Here is a 23823-nt window from a genome sequence, read left to right as displayed (position 1 = left end):
GGTCATTCTGTGAGCGCGCGCGTGCATGTGTGTGTGTATAGCTGCACGTGTGAAAGGTTACATCGGGGTGAAGACAGCATCAAACAGTCTCCGCGTGCTCCGTGTGTGTGTTGTGTGTGTGTGTGTGTGGGCCGTTGCATTTGTACCTAGTGGGCGTGTGCCCGGTGCTCCCTCCCTGCAGACCGGTGCATGTGCGTGCAGCAGCGCGCGGGTGTGACTGCGTGTTGTGGCGCGAGCTGAGCGGAAGCTCCTCCAGCAGCTCTTTAAATCTGACTCTTGTTCTTTTGATGGCTGCTGCGGGTCCTCGCGGCTGCGGTCACGAGTGGGTAATTTCTCACTGAGTGTGCGTGCCTTCTCACGCGCGTGCCCCCCCCCTCCTCCTCCTCAGCGTGGAGGTGCGGGGCCACTACTGGCTGTGTTGTTGCGGCACTGGATGGATCTAACTCGCGTGTTTGCGGGTGAAGCCTCGGGCGGTGCACGCGGAGGGAAATAAACCGGGATTTTTTTCTCCACCTTGTTTCTCCTCCTCACCTGCGGGTCGGGCAGCTCCTCCGTGACGAAATGTCAAACTCAAACAAAAGCAAGAAGGACAAAGAAATCCTCGCTGAGTACGAGAGCCAGGTGAAAGGTAAGAGCAGTTTGCTGTGCAGATATTTAACGTTCCTGCAGCTCATCAGGCAGGCACACCCACCTCCTCTCACCTGTGCACGCTCACATGCACACGCACACGCACGCACACACCTGTCTGCCAGCATGCTGAGCCCTCGTGCACATGGATTCATTCAGGGTGTGTTTGGGAGCTGACACCTCACCATGAGACGTCAGGATTTCTGGGTTCATCCTGAGTGCTGCATGGCGCCTGAGGGGGGAGGAGGAGGAGGAGGGGGGGGGTTATATGTGTGTGATGAAGGGGTGTGTGTGTGTGTGTGTGTGTGTGTTCTGCAGAGCCCCTTGATCTGTGTGTGTGTGTGTGCAGTTTTACACTCAGACCTGAGGCGAGTGTCCGTCTGCGAGTGGTTCCATTGGTATTCCTCTGAGGCTGTGACTGCAGCACTGAGCTCGCCATACATCACCTGGCGGCTTCATGCTAAACTCTGAGCACATTTTAAGGTGATGACATCCTCAAATAGTGGTTGCCATGACCGTGGGACCACCCTCCTCCTCCTCCTCCTCCTCCTCCTGGCGCCATGGTTACCAGCATCCCTGCTTTGGTAGGGGTGGCGACGGACGAGTCAAATGACCTTTTAGTACAACTCTAACAGGCTGCCTCATTTTCTGAGCCAGAGGTGTGATGGGAGCTGAAGCCGCCACCTCCTCATGCACCTGCTGGAGAGGCTCGACGGGCTCAGTTCAAAATGTCCGACCTTTATTGCACCGTATTCTGACACCTGCAGGTTCCATCAGACACACAGCCTCAGATTTTTCCCCCCTTTCATTCCTACACAGCTCTTCCCTCTCCACATGGCTCTTCACACCTCCATGTTCACTTGTCACCTACGCCCACGCCATCATCTCCATCATCACCATCATCACCATCATCTTCATCACTCTCAGCTCCAGCTGAATCCACGTCTGAGGAGGAGGAGGAGGAGGAAATGTTTACTCTACGGAGGATTACCTTTTTCTCTCGAGTTCAAATCCTCAAAATTCAAGCTGCTTCATTCAGAAATAATGTCCTTCCTCTCATGCACAATTACTCTCCCTCCTCCTCCTCCCTCCTCCTCCTCCTCCTTCCTCCTCCTCTCATTCGTCTTCACCCTGCTGTGCTCTTTCTGTCACTGCAACACACAATGAATCGACAGACTTGGAGTGATTAAATTTAATGGAGAGTAGAGGCGAGTGTTACAGCCCCCATGTGTGTGAGGGCTCTTGTTTGTACACAGTTGTACCTGTGTGTGTGTGTGTGTGTGTGTGTGTGGGGCCCTGTGCTCTGGCGCCGTGCCGGCACACACTCGGGGATGCCCCCTGCATTGAAGTGACCGCTCCGATAAAGCCCCCCTCGCTCCTCACTGCCTCCTGTCGCCTCCTGCCGAGAGCCCGGCGTATAGATCTGCGTTGTAACTATGTGCTTTCCAAGTCTGCCTCCCTGCTCTGGCTCCTGATTGGTCCGTACAGGAGGTGGTGTGTAATGTATACACAGGAGGAGGCCGCCGCTCTCTCACGAGGAGGAGGAGGAGGAGGAGGTGGGGTCTGCTCGCTGAGGTGAGGTGAGCCTGGTGGAAAGGTAGCAGATTATGCACAGTGCTGACGGTACATATTTGTGCGCTTGATAACGCTCAACTGAGCGCGCTCCTGATGTTTGGAGCATCACCTCGCCAGTGTGTATCTGTGTGTGTGTGTGAGACACCTCCTCCTCTGTGTGAAGGAGAAGAGGAGCGTCTTAATGAGAAAATGCAAATGAAAAAAGGAGGAAAGAAAAGATCTCTGCAGGAGGGAGAGGAGAGACAGGCGGCAGCACAGAGGAAGTGTTTCCTGCTGCATGCAGCGGCTGCAGCTCCTCTTTTTGCCTGCGTGTGCATGCAGGTGATTAGTGACATCACATCTGCATACCTGCAGACAGAGGAGGAGGAGGAGAGGAGCAGATTAAGGAGGAGGAGATAATTAAGTCACTCTTTATCCAGTCAAATGTTCTGGGGGGCCGACTCAAAGGCCACCGTATCTGTGTGTGTGTGTGTGTGTGTGTGTATGTGTGTGTGTGTGTTTCTTGATGATCCAGCGGTTCTCTGCCCCCGTGTCCTTGGACCTGGTCGTCATGGTAACGGTCACCTGGGGAGGACGGCGTGAGCTTCCTGTTCCTGTGACATCACACACAGATATATATTTATCTGCAGAGATGATTAAAGGGGGCGATCACAGGCGAGTTTGGATGGATGAGATCATCCTGAAGATAATGAACGAGTGAGTCACGAGCCGGAGGTGAAGACCGCCGCGACCAGTCTGAGAGGCGCAGACGATGGAGGGAAGTCAGCACTCTGAGAAGAGATGATGTGACTAATGATTATTTGCATTATCAAGTAATTTTACACTCAGTCTCACCTTAACTGATGAATTGATCAGAAAACATTGGAGCTCCCAAAGTGACCGACAGTCGAAACCCTGAAAGTATTCAGTTATCAGCCCCTTTTTACTCCACCGCTTCAAGGTGGGAGTTTCACACCATGATGCAGCCTCGCCCTGTCTGAACGGTACGATCACAGAATGGAGGGACAGTGTCGTCTCACCTTTAAGCAGCATCAGAGGAAGTATCAGCTCTTAATCAACGTCTGTGTAAAAGGGACAGGAGCAGGACGGGACCATGGACAGGACGTGTGTGACGTTTTGACGACCTGTTATGTGTACGACCCACTGTGGGAGATTTATAACGTAGCTGTTAGCAGTTAGCAGCTAACTCAAACAGTGAGGTCCAGGAGCTTCTTACCCTCCGAGCAGAGGACGAGATCAGCCGCCATATAACAGGGATGCTAAATGATTGTTACTGACATGTGATGTCGTTGTTGTTGTTTGTAAAGAACTGCTGACATGCATGTTATATGTCACACTACAGGCTGACGCTGTTGTGTTACATGTCACGCCTCTTTTGATTCTGAGATATCATCATGTTGTCTAAAATTACACACTGGAGCCACATGATGATGCCGCCGTCGTTTGGTTCTGTGTAAAAAAGCAAACAAGGTGCAAAGACGGGACGTCGTAGCGGCTCTGTGGCACCTTCTCTGTTTCAAAAGGGTTTAGAGGCACAGAGGATGGAAGGAAGTCGGCCGTCTGACGGTGTGTCACATCATAGCGTTCAAGATTCTACCGTTATGATTTTTAATATAATATGAAAAATTAATATTGTGTTACCCACGGCAACAACAAGCATGGCCGAAAGTGAAATATTGGAATACTGGGCTCTTTGTTAGTTGGGTAAGTGTTTGGTTTTCAGTTTTGGATTCAAATGATTTTTCTGCGCTTCTGTTTGACAGCTCTGTATCACGTGTTGTTTCTGAGCCATTACTATGAGCATTTATGTAAAGTTAGGCAGGTACAGGACCTTGTTCAGTGAAACCCCTCAGGATTACAAACACACATAAAACACACCAAACCCTTTGGATGCTGGTTTGTACTAACTAACAATAAAAACTTGAATCAAACCGAAAACTTGTTGCAGCAAGTCTCTTCTGTGGTAGAATTAACATCCTATTATACAAACATATCTTATTGTGACGGCCCACCAGCAGATGGAGACATGAAACACTGTGAAATGTATGTAATATTCATTCATTGTGCACAATAATAAAAGGCATGTTGGCAGATTCTGACGACATGCCGATATTATCATGTTTGGACTCACGCTGGTGACGCCTGTTAGCGTCTCACAGAGTTGTCTCATAGTTAGGTAGTGCAAAAATGTCAGAAGAAGAAAAGACAAGGAAACCATTTGGGTCAGAGGAGGAGAAGATTAAACTTCTGGAGGAATACAGTCATAGAAAGAACAGCTGTAGGAACACGCAACGAAAATGAATTCAGTCAAATCTAAAGTGTAAAATCAGAAGTGTATCATCAGGTTCTCCTGGTCGCAGAACACTCTTCACAGGGTGTGTTAGTGTTGTTATTTATCACCATAAACTCTGTCATGTTGCAGTTAAGATAGAGTCAGAGGGACCTTAAGTTTTTTTTAACTAGCTTTGGTTGCTAAGGTCTATTGTGCAACGGATGAGGGATTCCTCAAGTATAAGACCAAGACAAGAAAACCAGAAATACTTAAGTGAACATTTTAATCCTTAAGGAGAAGACTTAAGGGTGTTTTGTGCAACCGATTTTATTTTGAGGAAACCTTAACTAGGACTTTAAGGAAAGTCTTAGCTTAAGGTGTTTTGTGCAACTGGCCTCTGATCCTCAGGCAGGCAGCAGAACATAGACCTCCCTTTAAACTGAGTAATGACTGAGTGAAGGATTTCAGACACAACCAGTGTGAGGTGATGGACAGGTGAAGCCCCTCCACAGCTCAGATGAACATGAAACTCTCCAGTTTGGATCATCAGAGCAAAAGATGAACACCTGTCTGAGAAAATGTCTTTTTCTTTGGTTTAAACTCAACAAATACACGCACGTACATAAAATCTTAAGGGGAGAAATTAACTGAAGCCATTCTTTTATTCTCATTTCTCTTGCACACATTCAGCACACAACAGGAGACTGTCTGTGTCAGAAGTGTTGGCACTTACTGGAAATCCTGTGCTTGGTTTAGGCGAGGGGTGGCGCCTTGGCAGGGCGTGTAGGAGGCAGGAAACGTCGCAGATTACACTGTGGTCATGTAGCTGGTTTGTAATTTGGTCATAAACGACAGTCCCTTGCCGTTCCTTAAGCATGTCAGAGGATTTTGGTTTTGGTCCTTATCAAGACAAGTTCCCAAATCTCATTGTCTCCCTAGTTCGACATTTTTCTTGCCGCATCCGTGTAAGTGACCCGTCTTCTTCTTCTTCTTCTTCTTCTTCTTCTTCTTCCTTCCACACGCCCATTCTCTCGCTGTGAATTCTCCGAACAATGACCTTCTCTGCGTACACATGGGCTCAGCCGTACGTAACATGGAGTTTGCACCGAGCGAGTAAAGTCTGTTTAAAGTCCGGTCCAACTGATTTGGACATTCATGTTCTCACACTCAGCTCCCCCAGGTAACGTCTACATAACTTGAGGGTTGCCGTGCATGTGTGAAAGAGGCTTATGACTCTGAAGGTGCAATTTAGTTTGTTAAGTATGAATAACCATGACCACTTTACTGTTTCTCAACCAGAAGTCCTAAAAATAAGACGTTGATGAGTTTCTTCATGGTCACGTGATCCGGCTGTAACTACCAGGAGGCAGGTTTAACTCGAGATAAAATGTTGTTGTCACTGGAGACGAGTTTGATGAAATCAGTTTCCGACAGTGTTTGTAGACGTACAAAGAGAAGACAGCAGAAATCATTTCACTGCTGGAGCTCAGACTCTTTGAAGAGGAAAGTCTAGACAGCCGTCGTCTCCAGGTGATGATCACATTCAGGCTTTTGCATCTTATTCTGTTTTAAATCTTTATGTCAACAAATTGCAGGAATTTTAGGATCTGAACCAACTTTTATAAACAGAGCTGAGCACATATAATCTCACTGATGTGGGGTAACAGAGGTGACTGAAGCAAGACATACAGTCACTGATCAGATTGAAGTAAATGTAAGATTTGATGTGATAAAATGAATCTTAATTTGTGTGAAAATGTTGTAAAAAGTCACTTTGAAGAAAGAAAATAACCTTGAAGTTGATGACTGTGCATCATCCTCCTCTGACCTCCCGGTGGTTCCTGATCCGAGCGCTCTGTCCCGCCGGCTAAAACCACAAATTGAGTTTCCTGTCGAGCTTTCAGACTGAATCAGTGGAACATTTCTCGAGACAAATTCTCCATGCTCGGTATATTGTCTACATCGTGCCGCGCCAACTGTAGCTGCCCTGATCAAAGAGGCTGAGTCTTGTCTTTGGGGGTGTTACGAGGACACTCGAGGAGGTTTTCTAGGAAGCAGCGTTTCAGACATCAAAAGGTAAAAGTGCGGCGGATTTCCTCCTTTCACTTTCAATTGACTGTGATCCAAGCAGACGACTTTCATTGATACAATCTCGCCTCCTCGCTGGATCTGCTTCAGTCCTCCTCCTCCTCCTTTTCTGCCACAGCAAACCTGAGAGTTTTTTTCCTCCACACACTCATCTGCTGCAGAAACAATTGTTTTTTTTTATCAGTTCATCAGCGCAGTTCATCTGAGTCTTTCACCATTTATTGTTTATTTTTTTTATTTTGAAAAAGGCCAATTGTGATTCTCTTAACACCGAACGTGACGTCTTCAGATTACTCATGTCGGACTACAATCCCGTTCCCACAGTACTAGTATTACCTTCAGACTTTTTTTTTTTTTTTTTACCTACAGACCTTTTTTGGTCTCCAGAGCTTTGGTAGGAATCAATAGCGCCTATTCCAAGCTTGGGCCAGCGGTTGGGGGAGGTGCTGTACATGACTCCTGAAGGACTCAGCCAGACATTTCTCTGCTCTCAGCTGAGTAGGGCACCATAGTGCTGCAAGTTGCATCTATCAGTTTAAATAAAGGCATTCATTTTTAAGGATTCTGTTAATCAATTTTTAAAAAATCGAGAAACTGTGGTGTGTTTTAGGTGTGATTGCAATCCCAAAGGGTTTGGTTAATTGAGGTCCTAATAATAAGAGCTTGTGAGTGTTTGTCTTATCATGGATCATGGATTATAGACCTACATGAATGCCCATGACAGTAGGCTCCAAATCTGAGACGCCTGATGAAGTGCGGTGAAATAGAAAGAAAAAACGAGTATCCAAATCCTAAATTTGAAAACTGAAAACATACCCTACAAATGAATATCCAAATGGTCGAACATTTGGATGCAGCCCTACAGGCGACCTTTAGTCATTTGTAATAATTTGTGACCTTAATCTCGTGTGAATCTGTAATTTATCAAGTGAAACTTCAACCTCAAAATTCTTGAATATATTTCACCAAACACAGAGGTCATGTGATGATATTAGTCCCGTTCATATCTGCATCTCTGCACCTCCTTACTGCCTCTGTCCCAGTCCAAAATTACAGATACTGCACAGCATGCTCATATTGCTACACAGCATGGAGACCCATTCTCAGAAAGAACAAGCTCAGATCCATCAGAAGAAAGAAATCTCAGAAGACAGCCCACATTAAAAAAGAAAAGGAGGTTTAAGCTGCTTTCACGCTTCTGTGCGGCAACTGCCCTGACAACGCTTTCCTAAAAAGCAAAGTGTTAGCAGAGGTGCAGTCAGCTGGTAGTGAAACGAGAATGGCTTAAACATTCACATTTAGCCACTGGGAACAGTTTGGGGTTCAGTTTTTCGCCCAAGGGTACTTCGACATGCTGACTGGAGGAGCCGAAGATCAAACCACTGGTTCGTGGACAACGTGCTGTACCTGCTGAGCCAAATCCGCCTCAGGAGGAACTGATAATGTCAGTGTCTATGGCACGAGCAACTTATTAGGACAACCAGAAAGAAACTGCGCCCTGGGATAACCTTTGCACCAAACTTCAGACGACTGGTAAACTGTTCAAATATGAAGAAATCTTTGGTAATCTCAGCCACCAGTGTGAGAATGGATGAATGTGACACAACAGCCCTTTTTAAACAGGAGTTGTGCAAATTTACAGGAAAGCCCAATCAGTGTTTTTTCGGCATTGGCAGTATAAAAACAAAATCAGGGAGTGCAGCAAAATGCCGCCTACCTACTTTTGTTTATACAGAATGTGCCTTTTTCGGGGCAATGGGGGGCGTGAGCAAGTAACAAAACGTGTAGCTCAGCGTGTGACGTAAACAGTGACGTGGGAGGGAAGCCGCGGCTGGTCAGTCCTTCGGTGATTCTCTCGTAAGTCGGCCCGTTCTTCACCGTCCCCGTCATCTGATGGTTAATGGCCTCTTCGTTTGCGAGGACAAGGAGGGCGCACAATTCCTTGTCTCCCCAGTTGCTCATCTTTACAGTGTCTGTCAGGTTTGTGTTTCCCTCTTGCTACTAGCTGCTCGCTAATTCCTGCTATCAGCTGTTTCCTGTTTATCCACCGCCAGTAGGTCGCACGTGCGGCGTCATCAACAGCTCCTCCCACAAGTCTTCAACAGCTCCTCCCACAAGTCATCAACAGCTCCTCCCACAAGTCATCAACAGTTCCTCCCACAAGTCATCAGCAGCTCCTCCCGTTGCAGAAGGCCGCCTCGGTCTGTTTAAACTAAAAGGGTTCCACCAATATGTCTACCCTACGAAGAGGAAAATTGGGCACCTCGGATCAACTCGCCAATCCGGCTCTGTGTGTCTAAACGCTCGCAGCTTGCCGGCAAAACGGCCCAACATTAGCCGAAAATCTGGCAGTGTAAAAGGGGCTGTAGTGTGAAAGCGCTTTAAGAGGTCGGGTGATGAGAAGGCGATCTACAAATGCAGGTCCGTTTATCATCTTGTCCTCTCTTTGCGCGTTTGCTTTATACCCTCACTGCCACGTTTGAGACCGCTTCCCCTCCGCACCTTTCCTTCATAAGTTAACTGGAGGCAGTTAGTAGCTGCGTGGCGGTGTGAAAGCCTCCTAACACTGTACATCATGCCCTGAGGCACAGTGTTGCTTTTAGCTAAATGCTAACATGCTCATAACGATGATGCTAACACGCTGATGTTTAGCAGGTGTAATGTTCACCGTGTTCACTGTATTAGTTTAGCATTTTAGCGTGCTAACATTTGCTAATCAGCTCCAAACACAAAGTGCAGTGACGTGTTGTTAGTTCTGCAGGTATTAATAACTTTGACCTGCTGATGGCGCTACATGAAGTCACCAGTCTTATCACAGCTCGTCCTGAGGGGAACATGAATGTGTGAACAAATCTTTATGGCAGTTGTTTCGATAGTTGCTGTAATATTTGAGTCTGTTCCTGTGATGAGTGTTTATGTAAAGAGTCTCACATCATGTTGTCGGCGGTGAACGTTCACACTCTTTGATGTGACGTCTGAAATCCCTGCAGGAAGCATGAATGGGATCTGACAAACAGCTAAAAGACTTTCCTGCACAGAGCTCCACTGGTGTGATTGTTTTAGTCCCAGAGATGAAATACATCACAAATAAATCACCTCTGAGAATATTTGGTCTGTAGTTACATATTGACTTTTGGGAGAGTGGGCCACAACAGTCGTTAGCTCTCTGGAAATTAGATTTAATATACAGCAGCTATTCCTCATCAAGCAGTCAGGGGACGGAGTTACACCAATGAAAACGTGTTTATAAAGTGTGATAATGTTCACAAAACTCAATATGTGAGCAAATTAAACATTAAAGTTCTCAAATGAGATTCAGACGCCTTGAAACAAAAAGAGCCTGTTCTTATTTTGGGTACTTTCACAGCTGGATGTTTAAGACAGTCACTGACAAATGTTAGATCCCCAGCGACTAAATGTCCTGACGTTTGAACGTAATACAAAGAGCATTGATTAAGAATTTATTTGTGGTGGTAGCTGACCATTTGCTAAACCCCGCCCCCTAGGACAGCTATTGTCCAATCATGTCTTAGCAACTGTGACTGGGCGGAGCAACAGTCCAACACGTCACCCTTCGTGAAACCATGATAAATTTTAAAGCGTTTTTCAACGTAGAAATTTCATTCAAAAATTAAAATATTCAGCTCAATTGGGACATGCATGCTTTTGTTTTTATCATTCATGTCTTTCAAACCATTTTCAGGCAAATTTTCTCCGATCAGATGAATGGATGAATGTTCAAATGTGACACAAATCCGAAGTTTTTCAAGTATTTTCAAAGCCTTTTTCTTCATTCATACATTCATGTAGAAACTCCATTTAAACTTTAAAATGTTCCCCATCTTTCATATATTCTGGATTTTATTCAACTGTCAAATCCCATGTAAGCTTTTGAAAATTCAGACTTTTTCAGAGCATGGTCAAAATGCCTTCCTCAGGTTTTTACATTAGTTTCTATGGGACGAATAATCAGAGCTAGAGTGGAGGACTCAACTTCTTAAACTCCTTAAACTGGTCTCTTTGACAGACTGTCACGCCCACAATTCTCACTCTACATACATCATTTTTGGTCAAAATGGAGTAAAACTTGTGCACTTTCAAACAATGTTGCTATGGAAACAATCTGATTTACATGTTTGGCACAGTGAACCTGACAGTGAAAGAAATTCCACTGACTGCCACATTAAACTCTGTTAACTGAGACCAGAGATCTCTAAATATTCCACAGCATTCATACATTAATGTTATTATTCAACCCTTAAAGAAAAACAGAACAACAAACCTTAAAATCAGGTGAATTTGAGAATCCTTTCCTTTCAGTTTGGTGCTCCATAGACTCAGTGAATTTCAGGACCACATTTAAAACCACTATCCACTGAGAGGTGATTAAATTTAGCATTTTTAGATGTTAATGTTTTGCCTTTTGATTTATTTTCTGTTGGCTGTCAACTAGCTGAATAAACATACGAAAACATGGCGCCCACTGCCTATCATCCAGTCTCCACTGGTTAGCTAACGTTAGCCTCGGCTGCTCCTAACAGTGGATATATAAAGAGTACCAGACACAGCGTTCAGAAAGTTGCTCAGTGGTGCATGACGCCAAATAAGCTGATTTTTGATGTATGAAATTATCTTGATCTTCCACAGTGTGGAGCCCATAGAGAAGGCACACTAACGAACTTTTACAGCCAAGCAGCTGACTTCCTGTTTAGCCTTCTGCTAACGTGAACGGAGAAAAAATGATTTAATTCTGCAGCTCTGCTGGATTTTCCAACTGTTATCAGACTGAATGAAATCCTGATAGTGAAACGAGCCATTTCACAGTGGTTGTGACGCTAAAAAAAGAAAAATGCATCCAGTGATTTACAGACGATGTAAGTCATTGGATAAAGTCTTTTGGGCCCTCTGGCATCACATGACGGACCCTGACGGTGTACTTCCTTTTTTGGCTACTATGTAAAATTGTCTTCAAAGCCCAGTGCTGTTCCTGAGGTCTGGCTCCGCACTGCACTCCAGCCTTATGAGGTGGAAGCTAGCTAGCGGCGCTGCTCATTAGGCAATTACCTTTAGTAACATCGTCCCAACCCGCTGTGACAGGACGCCCACCCTTCAGTCTCCTCCCATGTAGCCTTGGTGAGTAAGCAGCTTAACGTTGTGCTGCAAAACCCCCTTAGCATCGTTAACTTTGTAACTTTAATCCTTAATAACATTTAAACAGGTGAGTTGTACATGAATTCAGTTCTGTATAGTTGTTATGAATCTGGTCTGTGGGGACTGACTGACTGTTGGAGCCAGCCTCTAGTGGACATTAGAGGAACTGCAGGGTCTGCCTTCATGTTTCAGCCTCAGAGGTTGTCGCCTGAATTATTCCTCTAGAGCATCAGTAGTGTTGCCATGGTTACTTGCAGCTCAACAGGGGCTTAACACCAATTTAGACGAGTGATTAAACCTCTGACCGCCGGGACGCCTCACACCATATTTGGGACGTCCCATTTGACCCAGCAGCCAATCAGAAGGGAGTATTTTCCCCACTCAGGGTGAAATGTGTTATTACAGCGTTCAGGGACGCAGAGCAGACATTCATTTATATGAAAGTGTTTCACATTCATTGTGTGTGTGTGTGTGTGTGAGAGAGAGAGAGAGAGAGCGACGTGAAACGGCAGCCATTTTAAATTAGTAAAGAATCAATACACACACAAACACACACACACACGTACAGTAACACAGTTTATAGACTTGTGAGGACCAAAGGCCACAGCAGTTTCTCTATAGAGATCTATGAAGCATGTCCAGTGTGTGTGTGTGTGTGTGTGTCGATGCGGCAGATCCGAGCTCTTGTCTTCACCCTCCTCATCACATGGTTCACACGCAGTGTGTGGTTGCCAAGACAACAGGTAGTGGAGTGGATAGAGTCCCCTCGGGGATCGGTGTGTGTCTGTCTGTGTTTGTCAGTGTGTATCTGTGTGTGTGTGTGTGTGTGTGTGTGTGTATGTGTGTGGTTGTGAGTGTGTATCAGTGTGCGTGTGTGTGGTTATTGTGTATTCTGTATCCTCTCTCTTCGTCCTGCTGCAGCTCTGAAGCAGCTCGATCAGTGAAGCGTGCAGTCAGTATTACCATGCTGACTGTGGGACTGACTGAGTGTGTGTGTGAGTGGTTGTGTGTGTGCGTGCGCATATAGAGTGTGTTTATGTGTGTGGGCTTTTTTTAATGCGGTCTGAGGATGTCGTCCAAGGTGACTCCTCTGAGAAAATCGGGTCGTGTTCATCAGTGATTATAACGGATTAAAGAGAGTGAGGGGAAGAAGAGGAAGAGGAGGAAGATGAAGAAGAAGAGGAGGGGTGGAGCTTGATAATTAGCTGATTTAATTGATTCACTGATTAACGGGAAATTAAACATTAATTAAACATTATTTATTAAACAAACTGCTGAATATTCAGTTTCCTGCCTCAGATATGAGAAGGATCTATTTTATGTCACTGTGAACTCAAACTGCAGCTGATGATATGTTCAATGTTGATTAATCTGTAGGGCGGATCAATACCTAAATATTGACACTATGGATACTATGGTTTCATTTGAAATCAATCCTGGCGTCAGTAGGATTCGTACCAAAAAAGGGACCAGTTTCTCTCCTCTACGGTGCACCTGCTTGTGTTTGTCGTTGTCGTGAACACATCCTGTGCACGTACTGTCTGCTTCTTAAATAACCTGCGCCCGGCACACATGCAGCACACGGCGGCCTGTATCCTGACTTATTTAATATGACACATTACAGCAGAGACGTTTTAATGAAAGAGGAAAAACACAAGAAAGACAGAAAGGAGTTCAGTGACAATAAGCTCAGAGAGGCTCAGGTGAGCAACATTCGGGTACATGTTCCAGTGCAGGGGTCGGTAACCTGCCGCCACCTCCTGCGGCTCCTCGTGGCTTTGACCAGAAATTATATGGTAATCAATAACAGTAATTTTTTAACATTTTGATTTTAATTTATCCTTGCTGAAGCCCTAAAGTAATTCTTACACTTTCCAACTGTATACATGTGTAGCCTATACACTGAATACAAAAACATGTTTCAACATCGCGTCAACTGTGTGCGTCATACGTCTACGGCCTGCTGCCTGTTCCTAAAAGTTGCCAAATCTGATTAGTGATGGCTGAGCTTGAGTCTCCTCAGTGAGGCTAGTTATTGATTCCTAATCCAAAAGGGAAATGTCTCGGAGGAAAATAGAGGAGTTGGAGTTGGATGAATTTGTTCGCTTTCACCAACGCTGCAAAGTTCAAGTACCAAATAATTGTTGAGTAAAACATATTAATAAATACTCATTTAGACCTGTTAGGAATGTTTACAGGCTAATTCAGATTTAATAGGCTGTGCTGCTTCACTGTAAGGCTCAAATATGTTGTACAGCTCCAGACTGATTTTTAAAGAATGTTTCGGCCCATGGTGGCTCTTTTGATAGTAAAGGTTGCCGAACTCTGGTCTGGTGAAATTAATGTTTCAGTCAATCAGAGCTTCAGTGTTCGTTAATGCCTCATTTTCAGACTGTTATTGGTCGTCATCAGCTGTTCATTTAACAGACTGATTGTTCAGCTGATAAGTCCTGACACACTGCTCTCCCCTCCATGAAAGTACAGAAGCTGATTTTATAATAAAAAGCATTGTGTCAGTTTATTGGATAGCGTTGATTCAGGCCCTGTATCACTTGGTATTGGATCAAAACCATATTTTCTGTCAGTTATTTTCTCTGTGAGCTGTTTGTTCTATAAAATGTCAGAAAATGGTGAAAATGTCGATCAGTGTTTCCAAAGCCCAAGAAAATGTTCTCGAATGTCTTGTTTTGTCCTCAACGCAAAGATACTCAGCTCACTCGTTGTCATTAGGTGTGTTTACATGGACTTTAATATTCTACTGATAATCAGAATAAAAATGTCTCAATCAGAAGAGACTGACCTGAGCAGAGTGGAAACCTTTGATAATCTGTTCAATGGGAAAAATTAGCACCTGATTAAAACGTAAACCCTTAAATTTGATTGTCTCTCTCCGGTTCGAATAAATATATTCTCTCTGTGTTTATATGGCCACATCAGGGGAACATTAGGTGATGGTGTGCTGCACATGACATGTCAGTGCTCTGATTGGTCAGTGGTGTAGTGGAGGGTATGCTCAGGTTTACGGGGTACACTCACCTCTTTTTCTTTCTGATAACAGTAAACCCACCTATCAGCCAAAAAACCACTGGAATATATCGAAGGGTATACTCATCTCCTCCTCTGTAACCTACCCATCTACCGAGTAGTACACCCACCTCATCAGCTAACACTCCACCACTGTGATTATTAAGTGTCTTCTGTGGTTTTTAAATGGTCGTCTTGTTGCTCCAGGCTGAACTGTGGAGTTACTGGTTGTAACAATCATCCATCACTACCAGCAGCCTGCTCATGAGACGTTTAGGGACCATCGGTAAATTGTTGCATTTACTGATAGTCTGCGTGTGATGTGTTTAGGGTACGCCTGTAATTTGTAGCTACTGAAACCTGGATTACACTAATGTTCCTATATTGTACTTAAGTTACTAAGGTTACTAAGTATTTAGTACCTATGTACCAAGGTTGGAAAAAACTTCTTCTGTTTTATTTCCAGCAGACTGGATGCTTCACAGCGGGCAGAACGACTCTGCACAGGTCACAAGATTGATGTTCTGATTAAATATTCTGGGGCATGTAAACGCACATCATATAGATAGATTAGTTTTTTTACTCTACATCTGAACAGTTTGAATCTCTGATCAGAATGATTTCAGTCTGATTAAAGACAAAACCGCAGCTACAGAGGAGGAAAGAAACCAAAAGATGTTCATATTTAAGAAGCTGGAGTCAGAGAAATTTGACTTTATTTAAAATTACTCAAACTGATTAACTGATGATCAAATTAGTTTGATTAATTTAATAGTGACAACAAATTGATTAATTGTCGCAGCTCTACTGTGAATTTAATGTCTTTGAATAAGACGTCGCTTTGGACTTTGAGAGGTTGTGAGGAACATTTTAAATCTGATGTCACGTTTGAGGCCTCTGACTCTGTGGATACTCATGTCCATCTCTGTTGGTCCAAACTGTGACAGTTCACTATTATTGGATGGATTGTGATAAACTTTAGTGCAGAGGTTCATCTTTCCCAGAGGTTGAATCCTGCTGACATCAGTCATACTCTGACTTTTTCCTCTATCGTCACCCTGAGGTTCACGTGTGTAGTTTTTAGTGAAATATTATTGGCCTAGGGGAGGAGCAGTTGGTAAATTCAGTCTGACGCTCTACACTAAAATGAGAGCCCTGTTGGTGGAAGAAACGCAGCGTTATATTTCTACATGAATGAACCAACGGTTAAGTTAATCACACATTCACTCCGCTCGGCGCTCTGCTGCTCCGTCTCCACAGACAGAGTGTCCAGAGTGCGCTCTGCCACTCTGAGAGTGCGCTGCTCTGGATAACCCAACGCTACATTCAGACAGCGCTCCCAATTTGTCAACGCTCCAGTTTGTGTCAGAGTGCGCTCCCACACTCACAATGAGTGTTTCTGAACGCACCACTCACATCATCTTCCTCCATCGTCTAAAACAAGACAACACAACTTGTTAGCTAGCGCTAGCTAATGTCTTAATGTCTGTGGAGAACTGTTTTGCCTCCAGCTAAGCCCCACCCACCATCAAACATCATACTGTATGTTTTGAAGCTCTTTATATGACCACATCAGTGTGAGGAGATTTATTTTAATTCTGCTGTATCTCACTTCATAAATGATGACATCATATCGTAACGTGACTCAGCAGCGTTTTCATCGTGATGCATCTCAAGAATAAATTTCAAAGTAAAACATGAGAGGCCACTTTAGTTAAAAAGAAAGTCGGACAGGAGGCAGCGACTCAGAGGATTAATGAGCTCCTGACGTCTCCTGCATGAATAATAGAGTTAAACTGAGCCGTCTGATGTGTGTGTGTGTGTGTGTGTGTGTGTAGAGGTGTGTGTGGTTACTGTGTATCAGCCTGGAGTCATTAACATGTGGTTTAATGAAGGTAAACACAGTGAAGAGTGTGTGTGAGTGTGTGTGTGCAGACTGTTTGTGTCCTGCTGTCTTCACACGTCTGCAGAGATTTAATGAACCAAAGTAGAAACTTTTCAGCTGGAGAAAACAGACACTGAAGAGTCACTCCGATTATTTTATATTCACAGACGTTCCTGCTTTAAACACATTTAATGTTTGTTTTTAAAGCTGATTTAAATTAATCATTTTAAGGATTGTTCGGTCATTTCTGAGTGATGAAACAGATTTGGTTCTTAAACATCTATTCTCAGTGCAGAGTCAAATATTTCCACCAAAGGTCCAACGGGCCGCTCAGCGTTGCCTCATTTGAATGAAGCTCCCGCCTGTGCACCGTGCGCTCTGTGCTGGACACCAAAACACCACACAGACAGGAAAGACAGTTTCAAGGTCGGGAAAATACCAAACAGTCGGAGCACTGCTTCCGCTGATTGTTGTGTTGCCATGAAAAGAGTCTGCAGTCGTGTTTTTCAACACACAACAACAAGATGAACTAAATAGAAACAATAAAAGATGATCTGCCGTCTTTGTGGAGGTGAAATGAAAAATAAATATTCAGTTATTTTGCTGCCACAAATGAAAACATTGTCTTATGTGTTCAGTTTACAGTGACGTCTATCTGTGTGTGTGTGTGTAGATGTGCGGGCCCAGTTGGTGGAGCAGCAGCGCTGTCTGGAGCAGCAGACCGAGATGCGGGTCCAGCTGCTTCAGGACCTGCAGGATTTCTTCAGGAAGAAGTCGGAGATCGAAACGGAATATTCCAGGAACCTGGAGAAGCTCGCCGAGAGGTTCATGGCCAAAACACGCAGCACAAAAGACCATCAGCAATACAAGTAGGACTGAGTGTGTGTGTGTGTGTGAGAGAGTACATACATGTACTTGCTACATAGTGGGGACTGAATCATGGACCAACAAAGTGAGGACATTTTGGTTGGTCCCCACTTCTTTAAAGGCCTGTTTGAGGGTTTGGACCTGGTTTTATGGTTCAGGTTAGAATCAGGTTTAGGTTAGCATAAGGGGGTTAGGCATGTGATTTGGTGATAGGTATGGTTAGGTTAAGGGGCGAGGGAATGTATGAAGTCTGTGAGTGTCCTCACAAAGACAGAAGTAGACGAATGTGTGTGTGTGTGTGTGTGTGTGTGTGTGTGTGTGTGAATCCAGTTGAAATGAAAAGGGTCTTTTTTTTTTACTAAAACGTCAATGCATATATTTTCTGTTTGGTCAAAGTGTAATTATAAAGAAATCAAATTCTGCAGTGATGGCGCCCTCTGCTGGTGCTTACATAAATATTTGATGCTGACGATGTCTGTGCTGTAATTATCATGCTAGGCTAACTAGCTTCCACACTGCAAGACAGATACAAACCTAAAGCAGCAGTAAGAGATTTTTTTGCATCTTAGAGACAGTTGAACAAGCTGTTCGCACAATAATGAGTGTGTTTCTGTGTTTGACAGCTAGTTGCTAACTTTGTCTTTCTCACATTAGAGTATGTGTTCACACAGGAAGTGTAGTTGACATAAGCTGGTGTGTTTTTACTTCACTTAAAGGATCTGTCTCTGTCTGTCTTTCAGAAAGGATCAGAACCTGCTGTCTCCAGTCAACTGCTGGTACCTGCTGTTAAACCAGGTCAGCTGTTTGTGTTTGACCGGGGTCCCATGGATCCTTTTCATCCTTTAAATTTTGTGAATTTGAGGGGGAAATCAAGAGCTTGAAAGATTTAGAAAATGGACAAAAACAGACATTGAAAGTGTTTAAATTTATAGATTTTGTGCAAGAATAGAAACTGAAGTTCTTTTCATTTTTTTTTTTTTTCACTTAACGTTCAAGCAACGTTCTGCTGTCTGCATGTGTTTCTTGCATCACATGTCTCAAGAAAGTACGACCATCACATGCATGCTTATTGATGCTGTTATATATCAGCAAGAAAGCTCACATTAAAGGTCCAGTGTGTCAGATTTAGGGGGATTTAGTGGCATCTAGTGATGAGGGCTGCAGATTACAACCAGCTGAAACTTCTCCTGGTTAGAATTCCTTCAGTGTTCATTGTTCAGGAGCTGAATTATCCTCAGAGGTCTTTTCCTCTCAGAAACAAACAGAGCACCTGATTTAAACCAGGAAAAACACTGAATAAAACAGTTTCATGTTACAGATCAGTGTTTCACAAAGCTTCCTGGTACACAGAGTCGCTCCTAGTGACGAAATTCTAAGACAATTCTTAAGGCCCTGACACACCAAGACGACGGTCGGTCGTCGACCAAAGTCGGGCCGTCAGTGAGCGTCTGTCGGCCTAGTTTTTGTGGTGTGTCCCGCACCGTCGGCACTTCGGCGTCAGTGGCTTTTCGGCTGATTGAGCATGTTGAATCGGCGGCGGAGCTTGTTGGTGAGAGAGATCACTCTGATTGGCTGTTCAGGTTTTATTTCCTCGCCCCTGTAGTGAGTGAATCTGCCTGTAGTGAAACCGGGGCTAACCGGTGCTTCCTCCTCAGGCTCCACTTCACTCAGCTGCCCCACAGACCCGCTGCTTCTTCACACTTTAACCTGAATAACAAACCGGAGCTAGCTGGGAGCAGCTAGCGGAGCGTTAGCCGCAGCATGACCGGAGGGAAGCAGCCAGTTAGCCTCCGCTAGTCTCTGAGCTAGCCCCGGCTCTCCGTTTGGATCCAACCGGAGCACCGAGCCCTGGTTTGTTATTCAGGTTAAAGTGGGAAGAAGCAGCGGGTTTATCGGGCAGCTGAGTGAAGTTTGTTTTCTTAGAATTTCCCCTTAAAGTTAAGACTAGGTCCTTGTCAAGATAAAAGTTATTCAGAGCATCTCAGACCTTAAAAGAGCTCCTCAGGTGAAAAACTGTTTGGAGCAGACAGTTCAGAGGAGAAAATGGTGGAAACACAAAGAGGTCAGAGAAATATTCTCCAAACACTGGATGACAGCGAGTAAATGAAACGCTACAGATCAGATCGTGCAGGAAGAATATGTGTGGTTGATATTTAGGAAAATGGAAAAAGGCGTCAGTACAGCAGTGATGAGTTGAGTCTGTCTCAACCTTCCATCAGCAGTGATCACACTAACACTGACAACACGTTCACTGTCAGCAGTTCATTTCATTTCCACTGGGTGTCCTCACCTTACAGGCTCACAGAGGGGCGTGTCTCTGATGACCACACCTCCTCACTGAGGTCACAGTTTCTGTCCCCTCCTCGCTCAGAGTCGCTCTGACAACTTTCCTAAATCACTCCTAAGCTCAGACTCCTACTAAAAATGTTTGGACTAAGTTAGGAGCTCCGTGAGAGAGTTCTCAGGAGGTTTGTGAATATGGCCCCAGATGTTCAGGAGGTTTTTACTTTGAGCCAAATTATCCGCAGAGGTCTCGTCCTCTCAGAAACAAACAGACCAGCTGATTTACAGCAGGAAAAAGGAAGACGTTTGATGTTACGGATCAATGACACTCTGGTCACAGAGGGGATGCTAGCTACACTCAAATGTCTCTATCTAGAGTCAGTGTTTGGTTTGTCCATTCTGGGCTACTGTAGAAACATGGCAGTGCAACATGGTGATCTCTGTAGACGAGGACCTGCTCCCTGTGTAGATATAAACAGCTCATTCTGAGGGAACCAGAACACAACCATTCTGATTTTTTTAGCTGATTATACACTAAAGAAAACACTGATTATTTTTTATTCCATTGTTGACAGTATATTCCTCTGAATCCTGAACGCTGGAGCTTTAACCTACAGGGCTTCTTGTAAAATGTAAATTCCAGGACCCGTTGTTCACCAAAGACATTCACAAAGTCTGGCTTATGAGTTCAGAGCCTGCAGCAAATCAATAAAAGTTCACGCCATGGATGAAGCAGCTTTCATAAGTCCTCAAGTCAGCAGTGATGAGCTCTGATCTGTGTCTCATACTGTGATGTGTTGGGTCCTTGAATCTGAGAGGAAGTCCTTAAAAGTGTTTAACAACGTGTAGGAACCCTGGTGTTAGTGCTGTCGACCTTTTTTATAACAAGAAATCTGAAAACACGAGACGTTCCATCGTCAGCTTGTCTCTGTCCTGCAGGTGAGGAGGGAGAGTAAGGACCACGCCACCCTCAGTGACCTCTACCTGAACAACGTCATCAGCCGCCTCACGCACATCAGCGAGGACTCTGCTCGCCTGCTGAAGAGGGTGAGATCATCTTCATCATCACACAAATTCACTACAGTGCCACATGAATTAATCCACTGCTGAAAATAGTCCCCAACAAATGTCCTCCAGTGTGTTTGATTAAAACCTTCAATAAGCAGCTGTTTGAATCCCTGATCAAACTGTAGATTTGTGTTTGTAAAGATTCACATGTCGAGGCTGAGAGACACAGACAGAGATCAATACCTTTATGACCACTGGGCGGGTTTTATCCTCTGATTGGGCCACTTCCTGTCAGTCTGCAGCTCTTACTCTCAGGACGAAGACGCCTCTGACACGTGTGACCTGAGTAATAAACCATAATTAAGGTGATGTTTTATAGCCGTTATAAACCAAACGTTTTACTGTAAATCTTTATAAATGTTCCAGGCGAAGTCCCCTCAGTGTCGGGCTTTAAATCTGCCGCAGTCGCTCCACTAATGGGTTGTGAAGTCGAGCATGGACGCTGGCTGCGCAGAGAGGAGGGAAAGAAAATGTAATAAATGCTGCAGGTTTTCTTTACATGTAGAAAAAATGAGTCGTTATTTATTGATATATAATTGCTTTGAGATCTCAGCACGCTGCAGGATTCATCTCAGATCAGAGACGGATACTCTTTTCAGTGAGACTGAAGTGAGGAATGGTTCCAGTACCACGCTGTAAAAATATTTAATTACTAATACAAGTCCTGCGTTAAAATCTTGTATAAAGTATTACACGTAAAATGTGCTTAAAGTATCAGAAGTGGATGGTTTTGATGGTGTTTTATTATGATTGAGTCTATAGTTTAAAGCTTTTGGTCACAGAAATAAATGTGAGGATCTTTTTTTTGTGACTTATTTTAAAAAATATCGTCTGTGCATTGTTACGTCCTATAAACTTTATTTTCATTAAGAAACTAAAAACCAAACTGCCCCATATCCATTGGTAGCTTTGTCACCTTCTACCTATGCCAATCCTCAATGCCTATGTGCAGTTTCACATAGATTGACCACGTCAGTGAGTAGAAAAACGTGGGACAGACAGAATGACTGACTGACAGAATGACACACTGACAGTTTCCGTGATTATGTACAGCATACCATACCATGACTTAGTCATACCAAACATTAGAAAACAACACCAACATTGGTCCACAGGGGGAGCCACAGCGATCGGTCGCATTTTAGCCATTTTGAAGCATTTTTCTGTTGTTATAGCGCCACCCAGTTGCCAATTAGAGTTAAATTTCTCCAGTCACCTTGAGGCGTCCTGTTCTACATATCTACCAAGTTTAGTACAAATCAATATGGCGGTTAGGCCTAGATAAGAAATGAGCTCTCTAGCGCCCCCATTTTGTTTGATGGGGTCAATAATGGAGGGGTCCCCTCAGATTATGTGTGGTCATATGCCTACACAGTTGCGTGGTGATGGGTGAAACCCTTGAGATGTTATACACCTTTATGTGATGAGCCACGCCCTCCGCAATATTCATTGCCTTATAGAAGCTCAGTTTTAGTAAGTTTTCCAACTTTTGCCAAGAGGGAACTTTAGATATTGGTCCCTAGATTATGTTCACCCAGTTTCATGCAGATCGCTCAAACTTCCTAGGAAGAGATCCATTTGAAGTGTTTTTCAAAAAATTCAAAATGGCGGAAAATCTATATAAGCGGAAGTTATGGGTTCTTGAGGCAAATGTGTTCCTCATGAGGAGAGGCATCTCTGTGCAAAGTTTCATGTCTCTACCACATACGGGGCATGAGATATGCCCATTCAAAGTTTGACATTTCAATGGGTTGCTATAGCGCCCCCCTTTGGCCAACTGATGTAATATTGCTTCATTGGCATCCTCCCATGACCCTCTACCACTGTGCCAAATTTCACATGGATTGACCAAGTCAGTGAGGAGAAAAACGTGGAACACACACACACACAGAGTTTTCGTCATTATATAGTATTAAGATACTTGACACAGTCCAATAGAGCACCTTTGGGATGTGCTGGAACGGGAGATTCTCATCATCTCAACTGTGTGATGTCATCATGTCAGTATGGATCAAAATCTCTGAGGAATGTTTCCAGCACCTTGTTGAATCTGTGACACCAAGAATTAAAAAGGGGGTCCAAGCTGGTACCAGCAAGGTGTACCTAATAAAGTGGCTGGTGACTCGAGTAAAGTAAAAGTATCTCAGTATGTGAGTAACCGTGCCGTGCAGGGAGTCGTCGTCCTCGTGTCCTGCAGGCTTGTTGTTTCTTCATCTGGCTGACTTTACAGAACCAGAGTTGATTTTAATGAAAAGTAAAGTCAGTTTCCCCCTGAGCTCCGTCGAGCCGCCTCACACTTTAACAAATTAAACACACACACACACACACACACACACGGCCGAAAACCGCCTCTAACTTTAGCTCGCGCGTTCATTATTAATCTCCCTTCCTGCTCGTCTTTTATTCATGCTAACTAAAGTGCAGCGGCTGCCAGCAGCTATAAACAGTAAGACCTCCATCACATCACAAACTCCGCTCTGAGGAGGGACGCCGGGCCGAGACAGACGGCTCGGTGGCCATGACAACGCCGACAGCCCCGTGGCCATGGCGACAGGCTCAGCTGATCTTTTCCTCAGCGGGCGCTATGGGAACGGGCTCCATCCATCCTGGGATTCCACAGTCATTTAGCATAATGTAATATTAATGCAGCGCAGCGCTGCCACACACACACACACACACACTGATGGAGCTGTTTAATGCATGAGACTGAAACCATGTTGGAGAGCAGCCGCCACAGAGATCCACCGATTCTTCTGTGTGTGGTCGAAGCTTTTATTTACCTGAGTTTATTCACACAACTGCTGATTAGTATCTTTATACAGTGTGTCAGTGCCACACAGCTGTCTGATTCTTCGTCGCTGACATACCTCTGTTTCTCCTCCTGTTTCCTGTCTTCAGTCATAAGAACTGTCCAATATAAAGACCAAAATATCAAAGAATTAATGTTTATAAAAAAAGACAAACATAACTGTGAACTTGGCAG

At 44.4% G+C, this 23823-nt stretch overlaps 1 protein-coding gene across 1 annotated transcript in view; it reads left to right on the top strand.

The window, feature by feature from the left end:
• The first annotated feature begins 209 nt into the window (after window positions 1–209).
• srgap1b (SLIT-ROBO Rho GTPase activating protein 1b) overlaps window positions 210–23823 on the top strand; it is a 46972-nt gene continuing 23358 nt past the window's right edge. Inside the window, exons 1-4 of the mRNA XM_033614982.2 lie at window positions 210–628; window positions 17296–17491; window positions 18230–18284; window positions 20712–20819. Of these exons, the coding sequence (XP_033470873.1) occupies window positions 562–628; window positions 17296–17491; window positions 18230–18284; window positions 20712–20819 (426 nt within the window). The 5' untranslated portion in view covers window positions 210–561. The remainder of the gene's footprint in view (window positions 629–17295; window positions 17492–18229; window positions 18285–20711; window positions 20820–23823) is intronic.

The sequence above is a fragment of the Epinephelus lanceolatus genome, chromosome 23 (genome assembly GCF_041903045.1).
Source record: "Epinephelus lanceolatus isolate andai-2023 chromosome 23, ASM4190304v1, whole genome shotgun sequence".
Classification (NCBI taxonomy): Eukaryota; Metazoa; Chordata; class Actinopteri; order Perciformes; family Serranidae; genus Epinephelus; species Epinephelus lanceolatus.
The sequence above is the reverse complement of the archived record's forward strand: the minus strand, read 5'-3'. Positions and strand labels throughout refer to the sequence as shown.